This window comes from Phascolarctos cinereus, unplaced genomic scaffold, assembly GCF_003287225.1.
Source record: "Phascolarctos cinereus isolate Bilbo 61053 unplaced genomic scaffold, phaCin_HiC Scaffold_4;HRSCAF=312, whole genome shotgun sequence".
NCBI classification, from domain to species: domain Eukaryota; kingdom Metazoa; phylum Chordata; class Mammalia; order Diprotodontia; family Phascolarctidae; genus Phascolarctos; species Phascolarctos cinereus.
In genome coordinates, this window is record NW_027555847.1 from 601745511 (window position 1) to 601769901 (window position 24391).

The window sequence follows — 24391 nt, forward strand, 5'->3', positions numbered from 1 at the left end:
CCACTTTTTGGGAGGGAATTGTTGTTCAGGACTATCTGGCTTCTCTTCTACCTGTGATTTTGTGAGTACTAAAAATTCTAGAGAATACCAGATGATAAACCCATAAGAACAAGCATTCATGTGAAACATGAGGAACAAGCTATTCCCAGCTAAATGTTCCATCAAACCATTTTTTGGAAGCCCTCATTTTCTGTCACATTGACAATGATTCTTTTATGAAAACCACCAAAGCTGTCAACTCGGACTCTTATACTCATAGTTCTAAACAGCTAACCACAAGGTAGAGAATGGTAGTGGGGAATAAAGGAAAGAGCACTGGACTCAGACTCAGATAGTCTGACTTCTAGTCATGGGTCCATAAGCAGAATTATATCAGGCAAATCACAGCACTTTTCTAAACTTCAGTTTCTTGTTCAATAAAATAGAAAGAATAATGCCAGGCAAGATTTGTAAAGTGCTTAGCACAGTGCCTGGAACATAGTAGGTACTACATAAATGCTATCTTTGTTTCTCTTTTTCTTCTTCTTCCTTCCTTCCTTCCTTCCTTCCTTCCTTCCTTCCTTCCTTCCTTCCTTCCTTCCTTCCTTCCTTCCTTTCTTTCTTTCTTCATTCATTCATTCTTTCTTCTTCTTCTCCTCCTCCTCCTTTATCTTTTTCTTCACTATTATTATTATTATTACTTCCATTATAGGGTGGTTATGAAAGCACTTTGAATACAGCAAATTGTTACACAAAAAGGCATGAGGTATTGAGTGGTGAATAACTCTTCTAGCAGAAACAAATAAAACACGGACATTGTGGATTACAGAAATGCATAAATAATTCAGATCACCCAAGTAAATTACTTGATTACTTCCTTGGTCTGTTTCACTGGATACCATATAATTAAGAGTTGGGCAGCATCAGAAAACTATTTGAGTCCAAATATCACAGTCTAGTTGAAAAATGTTAACTAAATGTGGCTGCTGTTTATATGTTCTAGATATGGGTTTTGTTTTCAACGGAATCATATAATGGAGGAAAACAGAGAACTTAAAATATTTGTTCATCTCAGTAATTCTGTAGCTTCAGAACTATGTGCAGTGCATACCAGGGCCTACCAACTAGTTATTAACTGATGATGACAAAGATGGTGAATTAGCCTGGCAAAACACTAAGTGAAAAGGCTAGTATTTCTTATGACCTTTTCAAATAAGTTGTGTTTCAATGCCCTAATTTATATGAGGTTCACAAACCACAAGGTAACAGAATAAGTCAATGTGAAGAGATGAGGCATTTATTATGGCTTTTCTCTTACTACAGAAGTTTGGAAAGATGCAGAATTGGTGAGTAGATAAATAAATAAATGGACTAACATGCCCTTTGCAGAAGGAATGGTAGTGCACAATGTCTGGAACATACTAAGTGCTCAATAATTGCTTATTGAGTTATGTTTCTGAGAAAGCTAGAAATTGGGCCGTGGAGGAGTGATACATGGTATGTATAAGTCAGGGTAGATGGCAAGAAGATAGCCTGAGTGGACAGATGGATGGATAAGCTGAGAAACAAAAGTGGAAGGACTTTATAACAAAGGTCATTTTGGATTTTTGTTTTTAAAATAATGTTCTTGTGCTCAAAAAATTCATTAGCTAGTTGCCAAACTGCTGATGATTAGTCTTTCTCCACTTAGATAGACTAATCATCAGAAGTAGATAGTCACATCACTGGGATTGCACCTGAAGGCTTTTGAGCTTAGCAGAACATGTGGCAGTTGTGAGCCACTGTCATGGCCTCAGCTACCCAGGCTATGTAACTACCATGCTAAGAAGAGGTACCATAACATGACTTTTGTGAACTTATTTCAAAGACTGTTTAAGTTTAAGTACACCATGCAGAAAATAAACACTAGAGTACTGAAACAGTGTAGGAAAGAGCTTTAAAGATTATCTAATCTGACTTATCAATTTTATAGAAAAGGAATTTTAGGACCTTGAGAAAGGTATACAATTGAGTCAGCAACAAATTAGACTGGAGCTCAAGATTTGTGACTCCCTTATTTGTAAGACTTCAAAGGTCTGAACCTCTATACTTTCTAAAATGGTGTAGAAGAGAAAAGGACATTAAATTTGCCTTCAACTCTGTATATAGAATAGAAATTAGAAATATGTCAAAGAAACTACTCCAAGAAAGGCAGAGCCCCAAAGTGCTCAGTGATGCAAGGAAAGGATGGAAAAAAGACTATTTATTTTGAAGATTGATAAAACCTCTCAAATGTTTTATGGTTGGCAACACTCAAGATGTATTTTGCCAAACATTTTCTGTGACCCCCATATAATTCAATAAGAAACCTGAGATGCATGTTTCTAACTCATTTACACTTAAGTCATTAAAATTTAGATCTGTAACATCTATCTGTAATTTCCCAAAAGCCTTTTTCAAAATATTTGGAGTCTTATCTTTATGTTAAAAAATCACATTTTACCAACAACAAATGCAACTTTGCCCTGGAAATATGAGTTTAAGTCAAATCTTTTCCAATTCTTAACACAGGAAGTTCAAATGTGCTCTTAAGTTAGAAAACCACAATCCACAATGGAATCTTAGGTATTCTGTCTCCTTTAAAATGGTGCTAATTGTCCATTTTATCCTGTGCCAGGCATATAGAAACACCTAACTTTATTTTTAGTAAATGATACAACCATGGCATTTCACGTACCCATTTTAGGGGGATAAGAAATCCATTTTTTTTAAGTCATTTTCAGTATTGATATCATTTAGTTGGTGAAATATAATAGAACTTCCAGCAGTCAGAACTTCTGGGGACAAATTATTCTGTCTATCCCAACTTCCTCCATAGCTGAATGTTTACCCCTAATAAAACATAGGCTTCTTGAAGTCAGGGACTTGACTTTGTATTACCAGTGCTTGGCATAGAGACTTGAAAACAGTAGATATTTAAGAAAAAAGCAAAATTCAATTGCAAATTTGAACTTAAGGAGATATACATATATCTATATATCTGTTTTTATATATTATAATCATTTAAGTGGAAATCTTTTAAAAACTGAATTATGCACTTTGTGGATTTCTTAAATGGAGGCACAAAATATAATTCAGTTTTCCTTACTGACTTAGAGTTAGTACTATTATATATAATTTGAAAGAGATTTTATAGATGAGAAGATTTACATCAGGAAGAAGCTTAGAGGTCAGCTGGTCCAACTTCTCTTATTTACAAGTATGGTTAAATATAGTCATTTAACTCCCATAGTTAGTAAGTGATGAAATTTGCACACAAACCCAGCTCTCCTCATTTGCAATCTGTATTGTTTCCATCATACCATATTACTCTTAAAATAATTATTATATTTTGTAGAATTATAGCGATGCTTACTCAGGTATGTAAAGCTACATGGATTTACACTACTACTTGGCCTCACACTACTGATTTTAAAATTTGCATTCTACTTTTTCCCTTTTTTGTCTTCTTCATTTATGTCAGGTTGTCAGTCATTGTTCTTGCTGGTCTCACTGTGCCTGTAATCTACTGTGGACTAGCAATAAATTGGCAGGTAATAGACAATTTGGTAATAGATAAATTGAAGGAGCAGTGAATAGAGCACTGAGTATGGAGTCAGGAAGACCTGGGTTCAAATGGGGCTTCAGTCACTAGACGTGGAGCCTTGGGCAAGTCACTTAATCTCTGTTTTCCTCAGTTTCCTTAACTGTAAAATGGGAATAATAACAGCACCTACCTTGCAAGATTGAAACAATATCATTAATAATATCGACACAATATTTGTAAAGCACTTATTATAATACTTGGTATGCAAAATTCACTATATAAATTCTTATTCCATTCTCTCCCTGCCCCCCATAACTGTTTGGAAAACAATTATTCTTATTATTACTATATTAACATAATACAGCATATAATAAATTTCAGTTCAATTAATTATTTACTAAACATTTACTAAGGGACAGGCACTTTTCTATACACTAGGAATAGAAAGCAAAAATGAAAACTATCCTTATTCATAAATAATTTACATTCTATAATTAAACTTAAAATATATACAAAACAAAAAACATGTTGAGGAGTAGGAGGATACTAACAATTTTCTGAAGGGGTTGGGAGAGCAGTGATAATTAGGGAAGTGGATTAGCAAAAGTTTTTTATTAAATTGTGGAACACTGTGAGGAAACTTTAGCTTCTCTCTTCCCCTCATCTTTCTTTCTTTTTTTCCAGGAAGTGAATGATGAAGAGAAACAGCCTGGTCACAGGTCAGTGAAGGGTTCATGCCTATTATAGTGATGCCTTTGGGTGAGGAATTCCCTGAACTGTAAGGATCTGGAACACCTCAGCCAGAAAATTTATTGAATAATAAGCTTGATGGTATGGAGGGAAGAGTTTTAGTTTTCTATCCCTGCCCATGTCCCAGCATCAATCTTGGCCTGGTCGACTTGTTGAGGAGAGAACTATGCTAAGTAGAGGAGGGACATGTGCAATTGTGCACTTTGGAAGGGCCAGCACATATGCAAGGATGCAACAGTAAGGGAATACTGAGACACTGGGACTTCTGAAAAATTACCTCGGGTGAATGGGTAACTGCCCCCATCCCAAAGGTATATTAGTAGTTATTACTATATTATTTCAAAATAGTGTGGTTGAAAACACTCAAGATGTATTAACCATAAAATGTTTGAAATGTTTTATCAATTCTAAAAATCATAGTTTTTTCCATCTTTTTCTGCATACTAAACTTTTGGGGATCTGCTATTATATGATATTATATTACACAATTATAATATAATCATATCATATGTAATTATTAATGTAAACATAAAATATAAGACAATATATTTATGCAATATATCATATGCTGTATTATATATAATAAATTTTACACACAGTTACTTTAATATGCATAATAAATGGCTACTCTTATAAGAGAATATAATATAAAACTTTGTAATACCTACCATTTCATATTACATTATAATTTACTAATATTAATAAAGATATGATTTATTCATTATAAATAGCTTGAAAATAATTGTGGAATAGTAGATAAGAAGCTATCATCCAGGCCAGACAGACTTGGGTTCAAGTTCTGCTTCTGACACATAATGTCTCTGTGATTCTGGGCAAGTTATTTGACTGTGTGGTGCTCCCAGTCAACTCTCTATAACTAAAAATTAAAGAACCATTACAAATTTGTATTGGTAGTATTTCTTCAAGGGAAGTTCCTCATGCCAATGAAATCACTGGAACGGAGAAAAGAATAGTATGTTTTCTAAATAAAGTGCCTGTGTTTTAGTAGACAGCCTTTATGACATCTCTTTTGGCAGCTCAAAGAACTTTTTAAAAAAAAATTTCTTAGAGGAAGGCTAGGCTCTTAGTACATGTTACTGTTTGATAATTTAACTTACAGTTAAGTAAAATGCAAATATACATGTAGATATTTTGAAACAAACTCATGTTTTACCAAGGTAAATTCAAGGGACCCACTTTCTCAATGCTGTTATCAATATTATGTTAGTCAACCCCCAAATACATCTTCAGATAAAACTGCCTTTTGTGGCAGCTGAGAAGACAGGCAGATTTCGTCTGAGGAAGGGTATCTATAGCTATCTGTATCTTTATCTATAGCTATCTGTATCATCTATATCTCATCTACATTCTATATCAATATCTACATCTATTCTATATAATCTATATCTATATTTCCTCTCACATATCTCCATAAATGTTACCTGGAATTCCAAAAATTAAAGTTGTTCTTTGGGTTTAAGACATTGTTTCCAAAGGAAATTGCAAAGAAGAATGATAATCCATGAGCAGATCTTGATTTTTTTGTTAACCACAGGAGAAGAGAAGCCTGAAGGGAAACACACTCAGCTAAAGCAAAATTTTGGATAGATTTAAATTTTAGGAAGTTTTCCCTTACATTTCAGCTTTCACTTATTCCTTCTAATTTAGTTTTCTGGGACTATTCCAAACAAATATAATCTCCTTCCTACCTGGGAAGCCCTTCAGTTATCCGAAGACCATGATTCTGTCCCCTCTAAATCTTTTTTCTAGGCTAATATTTAGCTCTTGATTATGTCATCCAATATATTACCTCCAATTTCCAGCTATCAGTCATTTGCAGGTTTTATAAATATGCATTCTAGGCCTTCATTCGAGTCACTGATGAAAATCTTGAATAGCACAAAGCCAAGGAGCATAGTACTAGCAATCAACTAGTAGGCTGACAGTGATTAATCACTACTAGGATAGTTGCTTAAAAGTTATGAATCTACTTAAATGTAGTATCAACCAACCCAGAATTTTTTTAAACTAGTCTACAAAGAGATGAGATACTCTCTCAAATGTTTAGCTGAAATCAAAGTGCGCGATATCTTTCTCTAAAGTCCTCGTGATAAGAGGAGACTCTAGGTCCACAAAGGCTTGGGCAACAGAACACAAGCTATAGCAGGTCTACCAAATTGGAAAGAATTCAAGTATCGGTCTACCTGGTGGCTATGTTTGTTGACCAAAGACCAACCTACTTAATTTTGAGAGATTTATTGCTAGAAGATTGGCTACAAATTGATGATTTTTTTTCTCCAGCCACAACAACCTACTGTCTGTGAAGGCATAGCAGCCATGATCTGTTTCAATACCAGTAATGGCACACCAATACAACCTGAAACCTTTGAAGTATTAAGGTATGGCTATAGAATTTTCTCCCAACTACCAGTCTGCTAATCTCATCACAAAAGGAAAGATGAATAATTTTACAAAAAATGAACAAATAGTGGCTCCTAGTGATCGCCATTTTCTTCTGTATGTGGTTTCTTAGAATCCATCTTTTAAAATCTGGCTTACCCAGTCTTATGCAGTCACTCTTGTTCTCCATGATTTCTTACATTTTAATGACATTTGTTTTATGAATGTTTTTGTGTGCCATTTTATTCAATATATTGGCATATGATTTAACTGAATCTTAACACCTGAACTTAGTTAAAAGGTTTGGTTGTTTTCTTATCTCCTTACTAAATTTCAGTACCCTCTTGGATATATTTATTTTATCCTTTGACATCTGAAAACATTATTTTTAGTGGAAATCTCTATTTGTCTCTCATAAAAACAAGGCAATCATTTTACTTCCTAATTGATGCTGTTTCTTGAACACAATATTTCATCTTACATCTCAGTGCCTTTATGCTGGCAGTCCCCATGCCTGCAATGGTCTCCCTCCCGCCTCTTAGTTTACCTGGATTCTTTCAAGATTAAGCACAGATCTGAACTTCTGTTATGAGGCCTTCCTTCCCTCCCCCTCTCACTCTCCTAGTCTATTGCCCTCTAAGTCTCTCTTCCATTTGCTCTCTATATATTGTGTGATTGTGTCATTATTTACATATTGTCTCCCCCATTCAGCTAATGAGCTACTTGACTAGAGGGGCTATTTTTGTCTTTCTTTGTTTCTCCAGCACTTATCTCAATGCTTGTCACATAGTATGCACTTAATACATGTCTATTTATTGACTGGCAAGAAATAAAAGGAAGATAGAAGTTGAGTAGTTCTCTTTTTGCCCTGTCATTTGAAAGAATTTGTCCAAAGGAATGAATTTTCAAATTCTTGTTCCTACTATAAAAAAATTTTTTTTTCTTGGCACTTTCACAAACCTCCTCTTTTCTGAACCAGTCTTGACATTCCTCTTACAAGTTTTTTGCCACAGTTTTATTTTCTTCCTTAGTTATATAATTCTCATTTGACCTTTAATATGTCTGTTTTTTAATCTGAGCTCATTTGTGAGCTTCCTATGTGGCTACCTTGGTTTATTTAAATACCTTCCCTTTTTCTTCCTCATCAAGAAAACATAATTACATACTGAGAATTATGTTTGTTTAGAGACTCCTACACGTGTATCATTTTCTAGAGTGTCCATTTTTCTCTATTCTCTGAACCTTTTGAAATAGGCTTTCCTAAATTCTAAGATAATAAATTGCATTTATAAATTGATTTCTGGTTAATGAAGGGCTTTCATCACAATCTTGTGCAATTATTATCCTGGGCCAAGATGGTGGATTAGAGGGAGCAACCTAGTAAAACTCTCCTAACATTCCCCACCAAACAATTTTAAAACAGCATCTCAAGTTGAATTTTGGAGCGTCAGAGTGAACAAAAGGTCAGGGTGAGACATTTTTCCAGTCTAAGAAAACTTAAGAGGTTAGCAGTAGAGGTGTGTGACTCTGAGGTAGTGGTCAGCCCAGAGCACAGATGGCAGCAGCACCACCTGCATGTCTGGGAGCCAGCTTCGATAGCAGCTGCAAAAGCTTCAGGAACTCTGAGCCCAGAGATGGTAAGGGGGTTTGATAACTGGTCAGTAAGGGTGTACAGGGGACCCTTTGCTGGCATTGGGTGCAGCTAGTGCTAATTGGCAGCTCTATTGCCCATAGACAGTTCTGGGTTGCAATTCCAGGGTGAAGAGGGGTGCTTGCAGTTGGTCACAAGGAAACAGGGGACCTGATCACAGTTTCAGGTCCAAGAGAAGTGCTAGTATTTGCAGCAGCAGGGGAATAGAAAGGATGAAGACCAGAGCATAGAATAGAAGAACACTAACTATCTCTTTCCCTGGATTTCACCACCTTGGGAGCACTGAAAACTTACAGATCACCACAGATAGCTCTGAAAACAGCTGCACGGAAAAGCCTGAAGCTTGGCACAATGCCTCCTAACCCCCAGGTGAGCAGAGCCCAACTTTAACATGAAGTCTAAAGTCAAGAAATAGACTGGAAAAATGAGCAAACAACAACAACAAAAAGAACATAACTATAAAGAGTCATTAGAAAGTCAGGGAAGACCAAGACACCAATTCAGAAAACAACAATATGAAAACAGATACAAGCAAAACCTCAAAGAAAAATGCTAATTGGACACACATTCCTAAAAGAGTTAACGAAAGAGATGGTAGAAGAAAATTAGGGAAAGAAATGAGAGAGATGTAAGAAAATGATAAAAAGAGAATTAACAGCTTGGTTAAAAAGAGGCACAAAAAATGCTGAAGAAAATAACCCCCTTTAAAAAAGAGAACTAGCCTAATGGTATAAGCAGCACAAAAATTCATTAAAGAAAAGAACTCCTTAAAAATCGAAATATGCCAAATGGAAAATGAAGTACAAAAATTCACTGAAGAAAAGAACTCCTTAAAAATTAGAATTAGGTAAGTGGAAGCTAATGCTTCCACAAGACTTCAAGAAACAATGAAACAAAGTCAAAAGAATGAAAAAAATAGAAGAAAATGTAAAATATCTTATTGGAAAAACAACTGACCTGGAAAATAGATGACAGATAGATAATTTAAGAATTATTTTGCCACCTGAATTCCATGATCAAAAACAGAACCTAGTCATTATATTTCAGGAAATTATAAAGGAAAGAGGATAAATCAGAAATTGAAAGAATCCATCAATCACTTCTGAAAAGCGATCCCCAAATGAAAACTCCCAGGAATATTATAACTAAATTCCAGAGCTCCCATGTCAAGGAGAAAATATTGCAAGTAGCCAGAAAGAAACAATTTAAATATGATGAAGCTATAGTCAGGATCACACAAGATTTAGCAGTTTCCATGTTAAAGGAGCAGAGGGTTTAGAATATGATTTTCCAGAAGGCAAAAGAGCAAAGATTACAACCAAGAACAATCTATCCAGCAAAACTGAGTATAATCCTTCAGGAGGGAAAATAGATATGAATGAAATAGAGGACTTTCCAGCATTACTGATGAGAAGATCAGAGCCAAATGGAAAATCTGATATCCAAGCACAAAACTCAAGAGAAGCATAAAAACGTAAAAATTAAAGAGAAATAATATGAGAGTCAATAAAGTTAAAATGTTACATTTGTATATAGGAAGATGATACATGTAATTCATTTTCACATATACACACACATACACATATGGGTATGTATGTGTATGTATACACACACACACACACACACACACACACAGACACCCAATAGGGAAATAGGAGGGGAAAGAGATAAAGGAGGGGGGAGTATGATAAAAGGGAAGGCAGATTAAAGGAGGCAGTGGTCAGAATAAAAACAGTCTTTTGAGGAACAGTGTAAAAAGAGAGAGAGAAGAAGAAACAGGAGAAAATAGGATGGAGACAAATACATATTTAGCTTATCCATAAAACAGAAGTGGATAAGAGAATGGATTAGAAACCAGAATCCAACAATGTGTTCTTGAAAGAGGCACATTTATGACAGAAAGATGCACATAGCATCAAAACAAGGGCTGGAGCAGAATCCATTATGTTTCAGCTGAAGAAAAAAAAGACAGGAGTAGCAATAATGATCTCAGACAAAGCAAAACAAAAACAAAAAGAAACTAATTAAAAGAGATAATTACAGAAACTACATTTTTGATAAAAAGGTATCATAAACAGTGAAATAGTATCAAAATTATATCAAGTTTCTCTGATAAAGGCTTCTTTTCTCAATATATAGAGAACTGAGTCAAATTTATAAAAATAAGAGCCATTCCCTAATTGATAAATTGTCAAGGGTTATGAACAAGCAGTTTTCAGAAGAAGAAATCAAAGCTATATTTTTCATATGAAAAAACCTCTACATCACTATTGGCTGGAGAAATGCAAAGTAAAACAACTCTGAAGTACTACTTCACACTATCAGAAAAGACAAATGCTGGAATGGATGGGAGAATATAGGTACACTAATGAACCGTTGGTGGAATTGTGAATTGGTCCGACCATCCTGGAGAATAATTTGGAATTACACTCAGAGGACAATACCTTTTTGTGCAAACCCTTGACCCATCAATGCCACTACTAAATTTATACCCCAAATAGATCAACAAAAAAGGAAAAGGACCCATATTTACAAAAATATTTATAACAACTCTTTTTGTGGCAGCAAATAATTGGAAATTGAGGGGATGTTCATCTATTGGACAGTGTCTAAACAAGTTGTGGCATATGATTTTGATGGAGTACTATTGTCCTATAAGAAATGATGAGGAAGATGGTTTCAGAAAAAAAACAACATGGGAAGACCTATATAAACTGATGAAATGAAGAGAATCAAGAGATCACTGGACACAACAACAATATTGCACTGATCAACTGTGAAAAACTCACTATTCTGATTGATACAATGATCCAAGAAAATTCCAAAAGACCCATGGTGGAAAAAACTCTATAAACTTCCAGAAAAGAACTGATGCACTTAGACTGCAAACTGAAGTATAGTTTTCTCACTTTCTATATTTTCTTGCTTTTTCTGTAATATGGCTAATATGGAAATATGTCGCCATGATTTCACATGTATAATTGATATCATATTACTCACCTTCTTAGTGGATAGGGGAAGTGCAGAAAGGAAGAAGGAAATGTGAAACTCAATTTTTTAAAAATGGTAAAATATAAATATTGAAGTAAAAAAAGTATCATTATTCTGATTTTACAAATGAGAAACTGAATTTCAGAAAAGTTAAATGACTTGTACAAAGCCACGAAGCTAATAGATGGCAGGAATGGTACTCAAATAGAGATCCCTAGTTCAGAAGTCTTTGCATATACTTATACACAATAAATATGTAGCCTAATTATAGTTGACCATGGGCATGTTTGAAAATGCCCAATCTTCATTTTTTCACTATTATTAATTCTGTGACAACATTGCTTTTCCCTTAGGTTTCCATCACTTCCATGGTACCAACCAATTATTTCTTGTTCATTAGGATTAAATCCAGAGGAGCTGTTCCCTTCATTGCTTTCTCTCCACATTTTGACAGATGAAAACTGTCAGCAAGGTGAACCAAGAATCCATCAAATGTTCTACTTTTAACATCTTAGAAGTTCCAGATTAGTATAATAAAGTAATCTGTGGTTTTGTCCTTTGTCCGTTGATTGCTTTGAGAAATAGTCCCCGATAAACTCAGAAAATTTTCTTCTGTTATTCAACATTGTTGACTTATGAGAAAAAAAGACAGAATTTTAACCACAGTGGAATCCTTTGGCAAAAGATTTTTTAAAGCTTGTGTGCTATGTACTAAATAAGGAAATTACATATAAAGAATGCTGAGAAGGTAAGGAATAGAAAATGATTTAATGCTATTTCAGTTTCTCCCTAAGGAGAAAAAAAGTAGTTCTGTACCACATATTAACTTGCTTTTTAATCAGGGAAATTTGTGGTAAATTTGTCACTATCAAAATGTCACAGGCTAATTCTATTTTTTTTTTCTTCATGATATTTTTGGTGTGAACCAAATGGAAAATTAGGGTCAGTAATAGCCAAAAGGATTGTTTTACTTCTTCATTTTCTACTTGATTTTTCACTTTAGGTTTAGAATGAGCCCTCTTAAACAAAGATAATTTTTCCCTGAAATCTCTCCTCAAATTCTTATCTCCAGCCAAAGAAAAGTACAAATGTTCAGTATAGTTCCTTTTAAAAATGAAAAAACGAAAGTAGAAACTTGCACATTTTCTCACGGTCAATGAGTCAGTCACAGAGCATGGAGTTCCTTGGCTGCAAGGCCTAACCCACTAAATCATGTCTATTTTATGACCAATTAAGGAGTAAGTTAAGCAGAAAATATCTGAGGCAATTTAGACTCAAGCACCAGACTGGGCAAACAGTAAATGTTTTCATTTGAAGAAATTTAAAAAGAATTTTTTAAATGAATTGAAAATCTGTTGGTTTATGATGGGTCAACTTAGACTACTGAATTTCTGCACTAGAAGGGCCCTAGTGACTACTCAGTCTAAGCCCTACCTAAACAAGAACCCTCTCTGCAATTTATCCAAGTGGCCCCTTAGCCTTTTCTTGAAAATTTCCAGGGGCAATGGGTTAGGGTGGAAAATGGTACAGAATATTTCATTTTAGAACAGCTCTAATTGTTACAAAGTTTTTCTTAACTTCAAGACTAAATATGCTTCTTTGGAACTTCTTCCCATTCATTGCTCCTAGTTTTGTGCTCTAGGGTCAAGCATTTCAATCTATTCCTCTTCTACATGCCAGCCCTTACAGCTTCAGTAGAAATCAATCATTCTACCAAACAACTTGAGTAAGCTTTTGGTGCCTCCATTATTTTTATAAACTTATTTTTTATTAATATCTTTTGCTTTTACAACACATTCATTTCTGGCTACATATCTCCCTCTTTTCTCAAATTTTAGCCATCCTTGGTGAGAAAGATAAACAAAGAGTAAAAAAAAAAGAGCTTTAACAAAATTAACCAACATATCAACCATATCTAAGAGTCTATACAATACTCCACACCCAGTGTTCCCTACACTGCAAAGAAGGGGATGGTGAGGAAGTCCATTTAAAAAAAAAACAAAACTTCTCCAGGATCAAGTTTAGTTTTTGTAACTGAGGGATTTTATTCTTATGGATGAAAATTTAGAATTTGGATAAGGAAAGAATCATTAATCTCAATAATGTTTTCATTTTTTAAAAGTTACAGAGATGATCTCACAAAATTCACTAAGAGTCTATATATTCAAGCAGATCACCTCATCTTGATACTATCAGTGACATTGAACAGACTTAATCAGAGCCACAGAGCCAAATGGGACCTCAAAACCATCTATCTTATCTAGCCCCCTCTCTCCAAACAAGTCAATGTTATCATTATAGAGGACAAGTCAGCTTTGTCACTCTTCTTGAAGTTCTTCATGGGGATTCTACAACCTCCCTTGATGTCTCTTTCCATATATAATCTCACATTAGAATTAAAGAAGTCTCTCCTTATGTACAACCGAATTATTCTTCTATTTTCTTTTATATTTTATTAGCTACATCTTCCAGAAATAGGACCTTGAAGGTCTCTTCCAGCACTAATTCAACAGAATTAATTATAAATTGAGATTAGAAAGGATTTCGGAGAACATCTAGCCTGGGTCCTTATTTGATAGATCAGGAAAATGAAATGCATAGAGATTAAGTGACTTGCCCAAGGTCACACAGCTAGTAAGTGTCCAAGCAGGCACTTAAACTCAGATCCTTTGACACTAAATCAAGACTTTTTTTCCACACCACATGACATTTGATGGAGGAACCATTGGTTACCAGTTACAAGGAATGCATAGTTACATTGCAAAAATTATTTTAAATAAAGAATCAGTTCAAATATGGGAAAACATAAAGTAAAAGGATAAATTGGATCATTAGAGTAAGAAATATCGTGGATGAAAAATTTGTCAAAGGATAATGCGGCCTCTCTGGGTAGGAAAACAGGAAGTGTATTCCAAGTGAAACTTACGTTACCTAGTCTGTCAGTTGAAATTTTCTCTTATGCTCACCAGAGTTTAGGATTTCCAAATTCCACATTTTAGTTTTGGGGTGTGACTAGTTTTTCAAGACCTGGATTATTTCAAAAGGATATTTGATAGGGCAATGGTGTATATATTACAAAAACACATTTACTTATACCATTTCAGCACATACAGTAAGTGGAAAATTTCTTTCCTGCTCACATGTCTTTAGTGAGTAAGTGAGTAAGAAGCTGGGCCAAGTAATAATTATGAATGAAAAAAATTATGGAATTCAATATTCACAAGGAGGAATAAAAGCACAAACTCAAGCTCTAGATTTTTTTTTTATTGATGAGTGAAAGGTTAGTATTTTCTTTCCACAGTTATTTCTACCATCATTAGTAAAGTTTGGGAAGGTGAACTTAAGAAACTTGAAGTGACTGAAAAAGGGTAATTTAGAAAACTTTGATGATCTTTTACTTCATTGTGTACAATTTATTCAGTAGATAAATGATCATCTTGTATGTGTTAAAGGCTGACTATGTTCGAGGCACTGTCCTAAGTTCTAGGGATACAAAGAAAGGCAAAAACAATCCCTTCCCTCAAGAAGCATACATTCTAAAGGAAGAGGCAACATGTAAATTCAAGATATATGAAGAGTAGAAGGAGGGTAATCTCACAGAATAAGGCTCTAGCAGCTGGGCCAGCCTAGAAAGGCCTCCTGTAAAAGACGTCATTTGAACTTGAAGCCTTGAAAGAAGATAGTTGGTCAATAAACATGTTTTAAGAGCCTACTCTATGGCTAAGCATTGTAGAGAAAAAGAAAGGGAAGATATTTCCTGCTTTCAAGGAGATCACAATCTAATGAAGGAGTGACATGTAGACAATTATGTACTAACAAGACGTATACAGGATAAATTGGAGATAATAAAAGGAAGGCTCTGGAAATAAGGGGTAGCAGGAAAGGCTTCTTGTAGAAGATGGGATTTAAGCTGGGGATTAAAGGAAGCTAGGGAACTCAAGAGGCAGAGATGAGGAGGAAGAATATTCCAGCAATGGGGACAACCAATGAAAATGCCCTGAGTCTGAAGATGTACTGTTATACGTGACAAATAGTAAGGAGGCCAGTGTTACCAGATTGCAGGGTAAATGGTAGGTATGAGGCATAAAAAAGACTGGAAAGATTGGCAGAGGGGGAAGATGTGAAAGCCTTTGAATGCAGAACTGAGGATGTTAGATCTAATCCTAGAAGTAATTGTTGTTATTCATCCTTCGTTTTCAGAGGACCAGTGACATTACGGGTAATGTCTTGATTTGTGCATGAATTAGATTTAAGTGAGACAGAGTTGTGCAAAATTATCAGCCTCATTCTTTCTTCCAAAACATTGGAGTGTAGTGGTAAGGCAAAAGTCAAGCTGGGATACAGTGGATGACCTTGGCATGTTTGATGTCTGACTAAGCTCAAAGTGCTCCACAGTGCCTGCTTCAGCTGCCTTTTTTGCCTTCTTGGAGCCACAGGTGAGAGTCAGGTGACAGGTGAACATCAAAGGTGGATGAGCAGCCCTGAAAAGTGTTCAGCACGCTCTCATTCCAGAGTTGCTAGTCCTCCTTGAACATTTCATACACCCTCCTGGAGGAATAGGGGGCCACTGGAATTTATTGGGGAGGGGGGAATTATATCTACACTTTATCATTTTGACAGGATGGAAGATGGACTGTAGTGGGGAATGAATTATGGCAGGTATGAATCAGCAGGAGGCTATTGTAATAGTCTGGGTATAAGATGATGAGGGCCTCCACCAGGGTGGTAGCAGTGTCATAGTACAGAATGGAGAATAAAAGAGAGATGCTATGAAGGTAAAATCTGTAGGCCTTAGCAAAGATTAGATATATGGAAGTGGAAGAAACTGAGGAGTCAAGGACGATACCTAGGTTGAGAGCCTGGATGACTGGGACAATAATAGGGAATTTAGGAAGACAGAAGGGTTTGGAAGAAAAGATGAATTCAGTTTTGGATATATTGAGTTTAAGATGTCTACAGGACATCCACTTCAAGAAGGCCAAAAAACAGTTTGTGATGTGAGACTGGAGGTCAGAAAAGAGTTTGGGGCTGGATAAACAGATTTGAGAATCATCAGCACAGAAATGATCATTGAATCCATAAGAGCTTATGAGATCGCCCAATGAAACAGTAAAGAAGGAGAAGAAAACAGGGCTCAGGACAGAGTCTTGTGAGATGCCCATAGCTAATGGGTGTGATCTGAACTAAGATCCAGTCAAAAGACACAGAAGGGGTGGTCAGATACAGGAGGAAAAGCAGGAGAGAGTAGTGTCATGAAAGATAGAAGGAAGAGAGTATCAAGAAGAAGGTGATTGATTTTAAAAAGTGGTGGGGATAGAGAGTATTTCATGCATGGAGGCAGTGGAGTTAGCCAGTATAAAGTCACTGAGATGAGAGGTAAGAGTCTCAGGTGCAATGAACGATAAAATGGGTTAGTATGGAGGGATTGTAAAGTGCATTGTTAGGAGTAGAATGTAAGAAGATTGGGAAGGTAGGAAGGGACCAGGGCATCAAGTTTTAAATGCAAACTATGAATTTGTACTTGATATTGGAGGTAATAGAGTGTCTGGAGTTTACCAGAGTTTACCAGAAGGAAGGAGGGAAGTAACATAAGACTTGCACTTGAGGAAAATCACTTTGGTGAATGTTTGGAAAATAATTAGAAAGGGACATACTTAAAGCAGGGAGAGTAATTAGAAGACTATTGCAATAGTCCAGGCAAGAAGAGGTGACCCAAGGCCTTTCTACTGTTAGTGGAAAGAAGGAGATGTTTACAAGAGATGTTATGAAGACAGAAATGGCAAGGTTTGGCAACTGTTCAAATATGTGTGGTGACTGGGAGTAAATTGTTGGGGAGGTACACTAAGGCTGCAAGTCTGAATAACTAGGAGGATGGTGATACCATCAACAGTAATAGAAAAATTGGGGGAAGGGGAGATAGACATAATGAATTATATTTGGAGCATGTGGACTTTAAGATGCTTATTGGACATCCAATTTGAAATGCCTTTTGGACAGTAGTGATATGGGACTATCGTTATCTGGCTGAATATAAATATATACATATACATGCATATTCATATACTAAATACATACATGTACATGCATATACATGCAAATATATATACTACATATATTTATATATGTACATGTATACCCACAAACATACACATATATGTTACAGAAATGGTAAAAATGGTAATTGAATCCATGGAAACTGGGGTCAATCACTTATGGTGATGAAGAAATAAGGCATATTTTAATAAAAAAAAAGGATGGTAACAGAAAATCAAGATCAATTTCAAGCCTTTTCCTTATGTTAGTGACTGTATATGAATAAGGAGATAATACAATTGAACCTTCATTCAAGAAAAAAAAGTTAACACCTGGCCTGTTATAGGTTAAGATACTCTGAAATTCATTTCTCCTTAGAGATGTGTGGTAAATTCAGGACTTCCACCTTAAACCTGCAGAGTGCCCTCACCTTAGAGGACTTCCACAAATACAAATACTTGTTTATTTCTTCCTCACATCCCTCTGAGGTAGACAAAAAAGATATAATTAGTTCTATTATGGATTACAGATTCAGAAAAAGGAGAGACCTTAGTCTGAACTTCCCAATTTTACTGGTGAGAAAAAAATGAACGTTAGATAGAATTTCCATTGGTTATGTGGCTCTAAAGTGGGAGTGTTCAGAGTCTGATCTAGATTTTTTTTTAACTCCAAATGAAAACTATGGAGGAGATGAAAATGTATTTTTCTTGTAATGGAAACAGTATGTGACTTCAAGATACATATTTAACTGTATAGTAGTCATTTTAATCAGATCATAGCTTCATATAGACATAGTATGAGTTGACAGTATGAAGTCAGGAAGACTGGGGTTTCAATTCTGTCTCTGATAATTTACTAGCTGTGTGATCCTGGGTAACTTACTAAATCTTTGTGCTTCAGGCAGTTCCTAGGATTTAAGAACTAAATCATTGGTGACTTTCAGTCTTAAGTGGTCTAGGGAGTTTCCACAACAGGAATTCTCCTAATTGAGGAAATCATAGGTTCTTTTCCTGTGATATCCTGATGTAGAAGAACACCCCCTAGGTGATTTGGCACTCTGTGTAGTAACTGGGAATTCCAACGTTCAAGAACAGAATGGCTAGGGCAGGGCAGTGTGGTGAAAGTATGGTGCAGTGAGTCTGTCTCCAACTTCACCGGCAGGTATGAGGGTGCCTATGTGGTGAAGTCTTATACATAATAGAGAGACCTCACCCCCATTGACTCCTAAATAATGAGGATGATAGCTTTGGCTTAGGGCTTTGTCCCTTAATTAAATTGTCATTATTCCTGGAAGGAATAAAAGGTTAACCCCCATCAATCATTTATTTATACCTCAGTGGACATGAGTTTATTGTATAATTTTCAGAAAGCCTGATCCTGTTGGAGAGAGGAGAGAGAATATGAAATGTACCTGTGTATGAAGTGTTGGATAGAGAAAGAAGGGGAGAAAGGCACTAGAAGTGAGTAAGTACCAGAGGCAGGAAAGATTATGCTCTTTCACTACATTAACAATTTTGAGTACAGCTAGCTTTGCTTAGCACCCATCTCCAGGTAATCTTTTTACCTCTTCCTACTTGCCATGATCTAATGTGCTATATAGCTCAGCAACCTGCATTCCGAGAATGGCTGACTCAACTTCAATGACGTGATCTCATCATATATATTCATTATTCCTGTTACTCCATTTTGAGAGATTCATTCAAAGAGTTTTAAGCCCTACTGACCTCTATCTAAGGATCTTAATGCATCTTATAAATTGCAATTGATTTTTTTTACATTATAGCATCTGTATGAACACCACTGACATTATTCAGGAACCAGAAAATAAAAGTCAGAGAAACTCAGAGATTTATTCTGTGTCATTCTTGGAGTATAATGGACATAGGAAAAAACATTGCTTTGGATCCAACTCTCCTAACAATAATGTTCAAGAACACATGGAGAATCACTAGAAAGAGCCAAGAACTGACCTAAGGAGACATGGTTTCCAGTTTCCTGACCAGAAAACCACATCCCTTTCTTACCAGGTCAATGGAACATTTTTAGCAAAATCCCCCATAGGACTTACCTCCTGTCAGCATGACAGCACATTTGCACATACAGTTGTCATTATCAGCATCTTTCGTGCTAAAATCAGCACCATGCAAGATCAGACTACTCTGTTTTCCTGCTGTCCCACTGTGGCCCTTTAAATACAACCTAAAGTTGGAATAAAGAAAAATCAAATAAAACCTTCAACCCAACACAACCCTTGTTATACTCAAGACTGATTATGTGCTTTGATTTTTCTCTTCATTTCCTTTCTGCTGTGAAACAGAAGGACAAGCACACCTCATTCAGATCACCAGCAGACCAAATGTAAGGCAAAATGATAAGAATAACAACATTAATAACAGAAACAATTTTAGAAATATTCAAAGTTCTTTTAAGAACACCAAACTCATCCCTGAAACAAAGATCCATATTTTAACTCTCATATTCTAGCAGTATTGTACATCTTTGAGTGAAGGAACATGGCAGTTTCCAAAGAATTAAAAATGAGTATCACTTGGAGGTCAAAGGAGAAGTGCACAGTGCGTATGAGCAGAGTGTAACCCCCAAAGAATTGTGAAAAACCCAGATTCACAGCTGCCATCAAATAAATGTGTTATCTGAGAATGTAAGATAACCAAAGGATAGCCTACATGTATTACTGTAATCCTTGCTATGTTATGAGAAAGTAAAGAAGGGTAGGAGAACCACTGGTGGAGAATTTAAGGGAGGACATGGACCAGAGTTGTACAGCATGAGCAGGCATAGATGGCTTACTATCTGTGTCACTGAAGGAAATGAACACATTGATGATATTTCAGATCCATGTTATTATTTGAATGATATTTAAAACATCTCATTACCTGGTTGCCAATTTTGCTATGATATGATTTGTCCTTTGTTGGGCTGGCCCTTGTATAACAGCCACATAATCTGTTACTAGTACTGTACTCAAAGCCTTTGCTCCTTAGTAGAACCTACCAGAATTTGTACAAATATAGCATTTGAGCACCTATAGTTATATCCACACCACACCAGAGTAACATGAATATATTAGATATCATAGTTGTAGCGGAAGAGGTACCATGACTTACTAGAGAGCTGGGCTGGGAATAAGGAAGATTTGAGTTGAAGTCTTGCCTATGGCTGTGTGAACATGGGCAAGTCATTTATTCTCAAAGAGCCCGAAGCAGTTATCTAAGACTATAAATTGAAGAGCAGTTGGAATAGAGGGAGTTTCTTCAGGAGCATTTCCATATTCCAATGAAATCATAGATCTATCACATTCTTTTCTACCCCTTTACCAAAAATATCAGTTTTATGAGATTATACAGCATTTGATAAACAGTTTAATATGTTTTTATTGATAGATTCTATTTCTTAAATCCTAATAGTATCCCTTCCCTGCCCCTCCCAGAGAGCCATCCCTTATTACAAATAGTATATTTTAGAGAGGAAAAAAATAATACAACTGATCAATATATTGGAAAAAGCCCAAAATTACGTGCATTGGGTAACACCTGTGGATTTCCCACCTCCATGAAGAAGTAGAGTGGGATTGGGGAGCGTGGATATCCTCTCACGTCTCTTCATTTAAGTCTTGTTTGATCTTTATAATTTTGTTACATTTACTTTTGATTTTTTGGTGTATCATTCTTTCCATTTACATTGTTGTACTTACTGTGTATAACATTGTCTTGACTTGGCTTATTTCACTCTGCATCAATTCACATAGATATTTCCTTGCTTCTTTGTATTCATCATATACATCATTTCTTACAGCACAGTAATATTCCATATTACATTCAGGTACCATAATTTGTTTAGCCATTTCCCCATTGATGAGCATCTATTTTGTTTCCAATTCGTAGCTATTTCAAAAGTGCTGCTAGGTTATGGGAATTTTCTTCTTATTAATGGCTGCCTTGTGGTATAAACAGTCTCCGGTTCAAAGAGTATGAACACTTTAGTCACCTTATTTGCATAATTCTAAATTGCTTTTCAAAACGTTTGTATGATTTCATAGCTCCACAACAACATATTAGAGTGCTTTTCATTCCACAACCTCTCCAACATTGACTATTGCCATCTCTGGTCATTTTTTTGTGTGTCAATTTGCAAAGTATGAGGTAAAACTCCATGATTATTTCTAGTTGCTTCTATTATTAGTGATTTAGAACATTCTTTCACGTGGTTGTGTAGGTTTTGTAATTGTACTTTTGAGAACTGTTTGTTCATATGTTTCGATCGTTTATCAATTGGGGAATGGCTATATGATATACATATATGTATGTATGTATTATATATATATATATATATATATATATATACACATAATCTATCTATAGTTTAGTTTATATACCTTACATACAAGATTTAGAGAAATTTTATACAAAGTGTTTTTACTGTTCAATCACTTCCCTTCTTATTCATGGATATCCTATTTTTGATAAACTCAGCTGTTAGTTGTTTCCTAAACTTTGTCCTCTGTGGCATTTGTACACACATTCAAACTATCACTCATGTGTTCCACAAAGGATCATAGATTTAGAACTGGACCTAAGAGGGCATCCTGTCCAATTTCCATATTTTACAAAGTAAACTGATACCTAAAGTGAAAAAAAAATGACTTGTTTAAGGCCACATAGATAATAAATTGCAAAGCTAGGGTTTGAACCTGGATCCTCCGACTCAAACTACAGCTTGTTTTCTAGTGTACCATACTGCCTATTGAAATTCTATTCATCCTTCAAGATCCAGGTGCCACCAGGTTGATGAAGCTTTCACCCAGCCCAAAGAGTTCTCTGTTTCCACAAATTCTCTCATAGTGTTTTGTCTGAATTTCTACTCCATCTTAGTGCTATCTATTTTTATCACATCATTTGTTTTTATGGTATATCTACCTGCTAAATGTTAATCTCTCTGTCTCTTTTTTTTTTTTTTGGTTAGCCAGTGGGGGTTAAATGACTTGCCCAGGGGTCACACAGCTAGTAAGTGTTGTGTGTCTGAGGCTGGATATGAACTCAGGTCTTTCTGAATCCAGGGCCGGTGCTCTATGCACTGTGCCACCTAGCTTCCCCTAAACTCTTTGAAGGAAAGTATTAAGCCATTAATTTTTAAGCCTTGTTTATTTACTGTCTAGCACAATGAAAAGCACATAGCAGGTGCTAAATGTTTGTTGAATTGAACTGAATTAGTATGCCATTTTAAAACAAGATAGAGCAAAAAAAATACAGAACTCTTATACAAATAATTTTTAAAAGAAAAATCTTGATTTATAACAAAAATAACCATTAAGAACTTTAATTGCCCAAAAGATGATTCAGAGTTAAAGGGATGTTTATCATTAATAAAAATTACTGGTGATTTTAAATTGTTTATGAAGTCTGGATTGTGTGATTACAGGTAGGTCTGTTTGCGTGTTCATGTCTCATGTTTCTTTTAAATATACCATGCCAGAAAGGCATTTCAGAGTCATGACACAGCATTTCAAAATTGAAAACAGTCAAGTGATGAAGCATATGTGGAGGAGAAAAAGCAGGAAGAGGAAAAGGTAAGACATTTGATGGGAAGATTCTGTTGTTTTGTCATTTTAAGTACTTAGCCTTTGACTCTCAGAGATTGCTTATGAATATGTGTGTGTTTGTGTGTGTGTGTGTGTGTGTGTGTGTGTGTGTGAGAGAGAGAGAGAGAGAGAGAGAGAGAGACAGACAGACAGACAGACAGACAGACAGACAGAGACAGAGCTTGTGTTGAAGAGAGGGTCTAAGTGTTGATAACAGGATGTTTTCCTCTGAATCCATCTGCAAATCATGAGTGTCAGTCTACCAGTCTTAGAAATTCTCCTATTGTTTCACTAGTATGGGCATTGTGATTAATTTTCAGGAGGCTGGAAAGAAGATAAAGAACAACCATTTCTTTCCATTGCCTTCACTGTCTTCTCTTCCTTGTTAATTTCATTCACTCCTAGAGTTTCAACAACCATCTGCAAGCAGATGATATCCAAGTGTACATATCTCCTAACCTCTCTCCTTAATTCTGGGACCTGAAGTCCAAATGTCCATAAGACACCTGGATGTTCCATCAGCATCTTTTGAGCTGCTGCATACACAGAATCAGCATTTATAGAATTAAGCCCATTCTACTTTCCCTAATAATTCTGCCTCTGCTTTTGCTACTTTTGTCTGTGGTATGGTCATCTTCCGTTTCTTCCATGTATATCACGTTGGGGTTCTCTTTTATTCTTTTGTCACCTTTACTTCTCATATCCATTCTATTACGAGTCTTGTCAGTCCAACCTTTTCCAAGAGCTTTCACTTTTTCTTCTATCCAAATGCTTACTAACTTGGCTGTTTTTAACTTTGAAATACTGTGTTATGCATTTAAAATATCTTTCTAGGATGATATTTTTAAAGGTAAGGTGGCACATACTCAAAACCACCTACAAATGTGTATACAAACATAATTTTATAACACTAGTGATTTTTCATTGGTGGTGAAGATTCTTTAACATATGAATTCACTTTTTTGTTAATTCAATTTTTTAACATTGATTTCATGCCTTCTTTTTCTTATATCCATTGCTACTAACTTAATACAGATATTCATTAGCATCTGCTTGTACCATCAAAATAGCCTTCAAACAGAACTTCTCTTCTTCATACTCTCTCACCTCCAATCCATCATTCAAAACTTGGTCAGAAATAATAATTCCATATGTAATAAGTTATTGTGTTATTTTTCTCATAAATCATCAGCAGCTCCCTATTGACTACAAAATAATTTTCAAACTTCTTTCTCTTCCTGGAATTCAAGATCCACTACAATCTGATTTCATCCTATCTTCCTAGCCTTAGTATTTATAATTCTAATCCTAGTATTCATGATACTCTAGTCAAAATGAGCTACGGTGCCAAAATGAACATGGAATGTTCTCTCACATCTCTGGGTCACACTGTTCCCTCTGCCTGGCATGACTTACCTCTTGCTTT

The 24391-nt window shown here is 35.6% G+C and overlaps 1 protein-coding gene across 1 annotated transcript in view; it reads right to left on the reverse strand.

Annotated features, from left to right (window-relative positions):
• ANGPT1 (angiopoietin 1) overlaps nt 1-24391 on the reverse strand; it is a 327917-nt gene that overhangs the window by 14986 nt on the left and 288540 nt on the right. Inside the window, 1 exon segment of the mRNA XM_020970198.2 lies at nt 19438-19568. Coding sequence (XP_020825857.1) covers nt 19438-19568 — 131 coding nt within the window.